At 40.8% G+C, this 9,828-nt stretch overlaps 2 protein-coding genes across 4 annotated transcripts; one reads left to right on the top strand and one right to left on the bottom strand.

Moving 5' to 3' along the window:
* Nucleotides 1-2,927: 2,927 nt before the first annotated feature.
* Nucleotides 2,928-3,741, bottom strand: LOC311104823 (oxaloacetate tautomerase FAHD1, mitochondrial-like; the record flags this gene model as incomplete). Its single annotated transcript, XM_084146750.1, has 1 exon — nt 2,928-3,741. One exon carries the CDS (start codon nt 3,739-3,741, stop codon nt 3,085-3,087), a length of 657 nt encoding a protein of 218 aa, XP_084002876.1. The 3' UTR covers nt 2,928-3,084.
* Nucleotides 3,742-3,777: 36 nt separating this feature from the next.
* Nucleotides 3,778-9,480, top strand: LOC311104802 (hydroxyacylglutathione hydrolase, mitochondrial). 3 transcript variants are annotated; one of them, XM_084146726.1, is made up of 9 exons: nt 3,778-3,861; nt 4,960-5,150; nt 5,278-5,342; nt 5,492-5,609; nt 5,703-5,811; nt 7,176-7,279; nt 7,543-7,644; nt 8,213-8,292; nt 8,527-9,480. In XM_084146726.1, the coding sequence occupies exons 2-9, from the start codon at nt 5,046-5,048 to the stop codon at nt 8,624-8,626; spliced, it is 783 nt and encodes a 260-aa protein (XP_084002852.1). In that variant the 5' UTR covers nt 3,778-3,861; nt 4,960-5,045; the 3' UTR covers nt 8,627-9,480. The 3 variants fall into 3 exon arrangements, with proteins under 3 accessions (XP_084002852.1, XP_084002850.1, XP_084002851.1); XM_084146724.1 differs by lacking the exon at nt 3,778-3,861 and adding an exon at nt 3,884-4,242; XM_084146725.1 differs by lacking the exon at nt 3,778-3,861 and adding an exon at nt 4,159-4,808.
* Nucleotides 9,481-9,828: the final 348 nt, after the last annotated feature.

Genomic DNA, 9,828 nt, shown 5'->3' with positions numbered 1-9,828 from the left:
CCTTTTCAAAAGTGCACTTGAAAATGACTTCACATGAACAGACAAAATAATGTTTTTTAAGTGATCAACTGTTTCCCAATCACCGCCCATTTTGCAGCCTACAGATGAGCTGGAGCATGGGGTGAGAAATCAACATAAAAGGAGGGAGCTGCTTTCTGTATGAACCCAAGTGCAGGGACTCAATGTCCTCAAGCCAAGAGAAGAGAGATACCTACCTGCCACTACCACTTCCGCCAAGTCTTGAGCTGCTGATGAGTGCTGAGGATGGATTAAGGTGTCATACAGACTGTCTGTGTGAACTGAACCTCCAAAACTCCTCTGCCTTCCTTCCTGCCTGTGTACCTCACCTCTCCCTGCTCCTGGAATAACAGCTACCAGGCCTGTCATCTTTTAAAGAGCTCTGTGTTCGCACACAGTGGAAGTATCTCAGACAAATTAAATGGTAACTGATACCTTTCTTGTGTGACTGAGTGAGTGTCAGTATTTGGTCATGTTAACTTGGGGTTTATTTTTTTGGGGCTTAGTCTAATTAAATGTGTAGAAATGCAAAAGCTATACCCCACAGCGGAATTGCTTTTGTTTCCCCACTCAAAAGAAAGAATGATAAAAGTGAATGTGTTTTATTTTCACAATGGGATTCCCTTTCTTCAAAGAGCGACTTCCCTCTTTGGCTCACTTTTACCCCACTGGCTTGATGCCTTGCAATGAATGACATCATTGTTACTGTCAGTGTGTGAGTGTCGGGTTGGTTTGAAGACACGCTGTGGTCTGACTGCAGGTAATCCACTCCCTGAGAATGTTAAGTGTACCTTCTCAGGCCTCTCGCTCGATGACAACATGCCATTTCACTGTGCTAAATGCTAAGCCATGGCTCCACACTCGGCTTTGAACCCATTGTTCAAGCCTAAGAGGAGACTAGAGGATAATACTCACAGACACATATAAGCTAAGATGATGATGAATCATATCTCGTAAAAAGGAGACACCTGTAGCTACACAAAGCATACACATGCATATGCTATAACCCAATCATTGTTCACGAGACTGTATCAGAGACGATAGTTGGGTACAGTTAATAATAATAATAATAATAATATGCCATTTAGCAGACGCTTTTATCCAAAGCGACTTACAGTCATGCGTGCATACATTTTTGTGTATGGGTGGTCCCGGGGATCGAACCCACTACCTTGGCGTTACAAGCGCCGTGCTCTACCAGTTGAGCTACAGAGGACCACCCAGTTACAGCTACACTGAGATTCTCAGATAGATAAAAACTGAACCTTTCATAGTTGCTATGATGATGAACACGTTGGACATACCCCTAGTCCCCTGGAGGCTGCTGGGACATAGAGTTGTGAGGCTGGGTGATAGAATACCTCTGAGGTGTGGGATGATGATGATGGTGTATACTACAAACAGACTCAGGTTACAGGGAGAGACAGGCCAGGGACAAGCCAGTCTGAGACTGTGATTGATCCTGAAAGCAGAGAGGCCTGTGGGAGAAGTGTAATTGAACCTGGAACAGATGTTAAACACCCCTGGAAGAATGTGGTTACGGAGAGGGCAGAGCCGGCAGACCCACACGACCCTTATTAACCGGCATCATGGACAACGGTTGAGCCACACAGCCCGAGCCAGTTACAGATAAGAGGATATATTTGACAGTGGATGTGAGAAACTGAGAAATGACGGACTGTAATCAAGTCAGACAGAATTTACACGAGCCTGAAAATCTGGAGTCCTTTCCTGGAAAGAGGCAAAATGAAAAAGGCTTGTTTGATCCTATGACAAGAAACATTCCAGTTGAGAGTTGTCGCAGGTTGAGAGGAATCATACAATTTTCACACTATCGTGCCGACCCGAACCAAGCTTTGCTGGCTCCGATATCAATATCAACTAGCCACTATGGTGGACACACAACCAGGCAAGCTAGGTACAGAAAAGCTCAGATAAGTTTGATTCGGTTTGGCTCAGTAATGTGAAAAGCCCTTTAGTCTGTTCCTCTTAAAAATATAGAGATTCAAGTGGAAATGGAGGGTGACAAGGAGATGCCTCAGGCCTGAAGTATGATACTCTGATCACTTCCAAAAAACACGGGTGTAATATACTGTCTCATAAAGCCAGTGGATGAAAAGACAGTCTCCTCTCCACTGTTATAACAGGAGAACTTGCAGCAGGTCCACAACGCAAGAGTCAAACCTCCCTAAACTCTCTCTCTCAATAAGTCACGTCTCAAACATCACTCATCTGTCACACTGTAGTGGAGACTCATTTCATCTATGAAATGTTTGAGATTATAAAAGGCATGCCAATATAAATTAACAGGCTGTAAATGTTTAATGTGACTATTTCTTCAGGCTAATTTGGCTTTGAAGAGGATTGGGCCTGTAAGAGAAAATCCCCTGCATTCTTTTCCTATTCCCAGTAGAGTAGACAGAGTACAAAAGGCCATGGGCAATGTTCCTCACAAACAAGAGAAAAAGACACATGCCCAAAGATCTTGAAGACGAACATTGTAATTATGATCACAGTGATGTGCTGTGACGGAGGCTGATATCTAGGGTTGTGGGTTTGATTCCCACGGGGGGCCAGTATGAAAATGTATGCACTCACTAACTGTAAATCGCTCTGGATAAGAGCGTCTGCTAAATGACTAAAATGTAAATGTCTAGAGCAGAACACAACAATAGGTCAGGATAAGGTTAAGATCAGCACCTGTGTCTGAAATCTACTGGACCAGAATTCAAGACTTCAAGTTTTGCATCGATCATATATTTCCCATTGTGAAATCAATACACGTTTTAGTGTAATAGACTACATTGTAATTCTGTAGGAGGACAGAATATGTATTCATCTTTAGAACAATCTCATGAATCTTTGAGTGAGCACTGCCCTCTGCTGGTTTCAGAACTACAACAATGTAGTTGATCAGTGTAGCCATACATTTACTGCATGGAATAGGCCTGCCTAATGATTCCGGTGTAATTCCATACATTTCTTCCAGCACTCTGCTCTGATTAAAAGCAAATTACAGAAATGTACAATAAAATACCGATTTTATTAGTGTCTGCTAATGATCTGTCAAAGTCTGCCAACTTTAAAAGTCATGCTGATAACATCATCTATTGCAGCATGTAGTTCATCGTGCACCTGCACAGCGGATACACCCTTGGGGGTCCCAGTGAGAATCAGATCCCCCTCTTCTAGGGTGATGATCTCACTGATGTAGCTGATGAGAAAGGGAATGGAGAATATCATCTGAGAGGTGCAGCCATTCTGGCGCATCTGGTCGTTCACTTTGAGCCAGATCTTCACGTTCCCCGGGTCGGGAATCCGCTCTTTGGGGATGAATTCACTGACTGGACAAGAGGTGTTGAACGCTTTGGCCAGAGTCCACGGAAGACCTTTAGACTTGCAGTCATCCTGGACGTCCCGAGCTGTCATGTCCAAGCACAGGGCGTAGCCTGCGACGTGTTCCATCGCGGAGGATTGGGGAATAGCGGTGCCCCCTTTCCCGATGACCACCCCCAACTCGATTTCATGGTGTAAATTGTTGGAGTATTTGGGAATGAGGATTGGTGAGCCCTCTGTCAGATATGCAGATGGCGTCTTTAGGAACAACACGGGCTCTGTTGGGACGGCGTTCTTCAGCTCCTTTGCATGGTCGGGGTAGTTCCTCCCGACACAGATTATTTTCTTTCCCCACTCCCAAAACCGAGATACATTTCGTGAAGTCATTGTAAAGATATCTTGTCAAGTCTACAGCTGCTCCGAAGCAGTTCTTACCATCAAAACGACCTTTGCCCGCGGCTGCTTCCTCGAACCAAAACGTACGGTATCCCAGAGTGGACAAAAAAGGTGACGTGTTGCATAATTAGTCATTCAGAAATATGAGATATTTCGATACGAAGGAAATGCATTATGTAAATATTACAATGAAGCTAAATCAGTGCATATATATTACAAACTGAATACAAATATGACGTCGTAAGGTTCCGTGGGTTCGCGTTCTCCAGCCTATCAGCTGATATTGACGTGCTACTCCCCCGCATTCGATTGGTGTATCTGTAGAGGTCAACGTTAAAAGAAGGCGGAACTCTTTAAACCAAACTTGTCTGGTTCCTGTACATGCGATTGCGATTTTAGCAAACAGCTACAGTGTTGCTATGTTGTTCAGGTCACTGGTAGCGAGTGCCTGCACTCTTGGCGTTCTTGGAGCCGCTGCAACGTATAAAATTGGTATGTTTCGCTCACATCCCGATCTTCCAGCTTCTTTCCACAGCTACAAAACAACCATGCAAGTTTATTAACGAACTGTCACTGATGACACTCTAATGTAATGTTAGCTAGCTTTCCTATTTGTAATTTGCACAGCATAGTCAAATGCTAGCTAGCTACTGTCAAAGCAGTCACAGATCTTTGAAGCAGCTGTCCCGAGCTAGCTATCTTGTGTTGATTAGCGCTTAGCAAGCCCCTGATGCTGTTACATCATCCATCCCCTTTTCTGGCATTGCCTCTATTAAAATTCTCTCACACACAGACTGAACTGAAGGCTTAGTTACTGATATGTATACAATGTTAATATGTATACAATGGCAGCATCGAAATATTTGCAAACCATTTGATTCCAGTTATTTATTATTCTGATCTTACTCCATAGTACTTTGGCTTTGTGCTTTCTTGTTTACTTTCATGTGAATGACGGCTTGAATAAATTGACAACAACATTCTCTCTCTGACATGGTTACAATGGCGAAACTTGACTTGGCTGTTGTCCAAGAACTACGTAGCCCCCAGTGTACATTGTAAGCACATGTTTACCCTGTATGAACTGTTTAAATATTTTCCCACGAAAATGGATTGGTGAATATTATGTCAACTATTTATATTTTACGATGACAAATTGGTTAGTGAGTTCTATCATGTCTAATGTGCTACTTTGTAAATATTGTGTAGCCCCTGTGCACGTCCAAGCAGCCCTTCTACACAAGGAAGCTCCCGATTTCCCGATAAGGAAGTCTTTACTGGTGGAGCAGAGCGACATGAAGATAGAACTGCTGCCAGCCCTCACTGACAACTATATGTACCTTCTCATTGATGAGGAGTCAAAGGAAGCTGCCATCATAGACCCAGTTGAACCAGTGAAGGTATGAAATTAAATATAGCCTGCTGTGTGTTAGTTAACATTAAAGTAATGTTTGAATGAATTTAGTTTTGATGGATCAACAATAGGAAATTATGTATATAAAATGTATAATTTGATTGTCTCTTCAGGTTGTAGAAGCTATCAGAAAGCACGGCGTGAGACTTACGACCGTTCTGACCACCCATCACCATTGGTAAATCAAGTTGTCACTCATTGTTTTGAATATCACTAAGTGCAAATGACTCAACGAAATTACTGTTGTGAGCAGTCCAATAACACTGAGATTAGATATACCGGCATTATAGGATTTCTATGTACCATGTGTTGTCTCTCTCTCCTCAGGGACCATGCGGGAGGCAATGAGAAGATGGTGAGGCTGGTGCCTGGTCTCACTGTGTACGGAGGAGATGACCGGGTGGATGCCCTCACTAAGAAAGTAAAACACTCCAACACATTCAAAGTAAGGCCTTATACCTGAGTAACTACCAGCAGAATAACCTATGTAATAACCATAACAGGCCTAAAACAGAACACCTGTCTATTTCATTGCCAGGTTGGCTCACTTACCGTCAAGTGTTTGTTTACGCCATGCCACACCACTGGCCACATCTGCTACCTTGTGACCAAAGACAACAGCACTGAGCCTCCAGCTGTCTTCACAGGTAAGCTGCCTGTATCTTTCCAATTTGCAGTGGTGGAAAAAATACCCATTTACATTTTAGTCATTTAGCAGACGCTCTTATCCAGAGCGACTTAGTTAGTGAGTGCATACATTATATATATTTTTCATACTGGCCCCCCGTGGGAATCGAACCCACAACCCTGGCATTGCAAATGCCATGCTCTACCAACTGAGCTACATCCCTGCCGGCCATTCCCTCCCCTACCCTGGACGACGCTGGGCCAATTGTGCGCCGCCCCATGGGTCTCCCGGTCGCGGCTGGCTACGACAGAGCCTGGATTCGAACCAGGATCTCTAGTGGCACAGCCTTAGACCACTGCGCCACTCAGGAGATTTGTCATACTTGAGTAAAAGTAAAGATACCTTAATAGAAAATGACCCAGTAAAATCCTACTTGTGTAAAAGTATTTGGTTTTAAATATACTTAAGTATTAAAAGTAAATGTAATTGATCAAATATACTTAAGTATCAAAAGTAAAAGTATAAATAATTTCAAATTCCTTATATTAAGCAAACCAGACAACACCGTTTTCTTAAATTTACGGATAGCCAGGGGCACGCTCCAACACTCAGACATCATTTACAAACGAAGCATGTGTTTAGTGAGTCTGCCAGATCAGAGGCAGTAGGGATGACCAGGGATGTTCTCTTGATAAGTGTGTAAATTAGACAATTTTCCTGTCCTGCTAACCATTTAAAATGTAACTAATACTTCTCGGTGCCAGGGAAAATGTATGGAGTAAAAAGTACATGCTTTTCTTTAGGAATGTAGTGAATTAGAAGTTGTCAAAAATATATAAATAGTAAAGTACAGACACCTAAAAAAAGTAGTACTTTCAAGTATTTTTACTTAAGTACTTTACACAACTGCCAATTTAGTAATCAAAACAAGCACAAAGGCTTCATAATTCATAAAGGTCATGGTAACTGACTGATATTCTCATAGAACAAAACATATACAGTGGGGGGAAAAAGTATTTAGTCAGCCACCAATTGTGCAAGTTCTCCCACTTAAAAAGATGAGAGAGGCCTGTAATTTTCATCATAGGTACACGTCAACTATGACAGACAAATTGAGAAAAAAAAATCCAGAAAATCACATTGTAGGATTTTTTATGAATTTATTTGCAAATTATGGTGGAAAATAAGTATTTGGTCACCTACAAACAAGCAAGCTTTCTGGCTCTCACAGACCTGTAACTTATTCTTTAAGAGGCTCCTCTGTCCTCCACTCGTTACCTGTATTAATGGCACCTGTTTGAACTTGTACAGTAGTTATCTATGTATTATTAAATCAGCAGATTTTCATGGATGACATTTGACCCTTGTTATCATCCTGTTTAGGGGACACGCTGTTTGTGGCTGGGTGTGGGAAGTTTTTTGAGGGTACAGCTGAACAGATGTACAGGGCATTGATAGACGTGCTGGGACGCCTGCCACCTGAAACAGTAAATATACCGCTATCACTTTGTGTTAAAAATGACCAACTTCAATATATGATAACTTTCTTTACATGTAATGACCGCTAATGGATTAACATTATTCAGTGTCTGTCTTATAGTTTAGAAAAGGTCCGTTATTATTATTACATTAAATGTGACCAAGCACGTGTGCTGATAAACTCTGTAGTGTTCAATATTAACACTAGAGTTTGTCAGCACACGTGCTTGGTCACGCAGCAGATGGGAACAATGGTGTGTTTGTGTTCCAGCGTGTTTACTGTGGTCATGAGTACACCGTCAACAATCTGAAGTTCGCTCGACATGTGGAGCCTGACAACGAGGTCATCAAGAAAAAACTAGCATGGGCAAAGGTATATCATCATACATTCTGTCTATTTCATTAAAGGCCCAGTGCAGTCAAACATTTTCCTGTGTTTCTATATATATTTTCACACTAGTAGGTTGGAATAATACTGTGAAATTGTAAAAATTATAATGCCCTTAGTGTAAGAGCTGTTTGAAAAGACTGTCTGAATTTTTTTGGGTAGGATGGAGTTTTGTCCTTCCATGGTGAAATCACCATGCGGTAAATTAGTTAGACCAATAAGAAAGAGTTCCAAACCTCTCTCCAATAACAGCAAATGTTCAGTTTTCCCCTCCCCACTCAGACCACTCCCAGACAGTCCTAGCTAAATTCTTGTCAGTCCTAGAAATTGCCCTTTTGTTTAGAAGCTATTTTTGTTTCTTTTTGACCATTTTTGTCAATTAAAATCACAGTAAGGTACTTAATTGTTACCAAGAAATTATATTGAAATTGAGATGCAAACGGCTGCATTGGACCTTTTTAATGTGTGTGAACGTTAACAATTTAAGATTAGCCATGGCAATCTTTTAATGGAATCAAGAAAGTTGATTATCTGCTTTTTATTAAATCTGTAGGAGAAGGTCAGTAATGGAGAACCCACCATCCCCTCCACTGTGGCTGAAGAATTCAAATTCAACCCCTTTATGAGAGTCAAGTAAGGACAACACAAATGAGTCAGCCATTTTTAAAAAGCATTCGCTCATGTGGACACAAGCAGCACTGATCTGTAATATGAGCATCAGACAATCCACAAGTGCCCTCTTGAGCTTTGTGTCATAGAGGAATGCAGGGAAGAAGAGGATTTTAGCATGGAAATGAAAGCGTCAATGCTCACTCGGTGTGTGGTGAAATCATTTTAAAGTCACATCTTCTTTCCTTTCTATTCCAGAGAGAAGTCGGTGCAAGAGCATGCTGGGCAGAATGACCCCGTTGAAACCATGAGGAGTCTCCGTAAGGAGAAAGATGGCTTCCGGGTCCCCAAGGAGTGACGGCAGAATGGAGTCTAGTGAAATCCGTTCCACTACATGTGTACCAGTGCACTGCGAGCTGTTACTAACAACTATGGCAAAATGTTTCGTACCTCTTTCATTCACTACATAAAATACTGTATTTAACTTCAACATTCTGTACATTAGCTTGTAGACCTAATGCAAGCATTAAGCAAAACTAAATTGTAGTCTCGTCGCGAGGAAGACTGGAGATTGAGTATAACTGGACTTGATACAGAATAAAATTAGATCTGTATTGCAAAAGATTGATTTAAGAATCTTGACTTGAATTAAGTTTTAATTGAGCTTTTAATCAGGGTTGATTAATGAAAAATGTACAGTTTGATGTAGAGTGAATACAGTATTGATATTCTGTAATGTGAAAAATATTTTCATAAACCCCAACCTACCAATTGCCATCTGCGGAAGAAAAACATAAATTAATATAAAAAGCAGGGAGAAGCTTGAAGAAGGGAATGTATGTCTTAATGTGCAATGTTTGTACATTTATTTACTTTTTTTTCTGTGTAAAGCTTTCTTATCAAGTGTTTTATTACTTTTAATATGGTATATTTTCAAGACAATATTTCAGGTTTGTGTATACTCCCTTTAGAGAAGCCAGGGCTACTTCAGTGTGAGACTGCTCTAATTTAGTGATTGTTGGACATATAAAAATTCAACACTAACATCTCATACTATAGAAAACAAGACAATTTTTGCTCTTTGTTAATCAAAAGCTCCATATACACGCATCAGGCTTTTTGAGTGCAGATGTCAACTTTGATGCATAGGTTTTATTAAAAGCTCCATTGTCTCTTCCACTGAAAAAGCAATAAAGCACATGTATTCTGTTATTGGCCTGACAATTCATTTCATAACCCTAATGACTGTTACCCGCTTGCAGATTTCTTGGGTTAAAACAGTGATGTTTGCTTGACATTCTGCATTAATTTTAAATTCACCACCCAATATAACAAAAGCTTCTAAACATTGTTTAATATATAAGCAATATATTTTTGACATATTGCTAATATTACTTAGTCCATTTTAATCAATGGTTTAACCTAGCTGCTTATGTGCCTCTTGTTCTCACCATGCCATACAAAGGAAGAAAACACAAATGTAAATATTTTAAGTATGCGCTTATTTTCTACCTCTGAAACAGTTATTTTGTATGTCAAGTAAAACATGTCAGTATGTAT

Source organism: Coregonus lavaretus (assembly GCF_964263955.1).
Source record: "Coregonus lavaretus genome assembly, chromosome: 2".
Taxonomy (NCBI): Eukaryota; Metazoa; Chordata; class Actinopteri; order Salmoniformes; family Salmonidae; genus Coregonus; species Coregonus lavaretus.
This window is presented reverse-complemented; position numbering and strand designations above follow the sequence as displayed.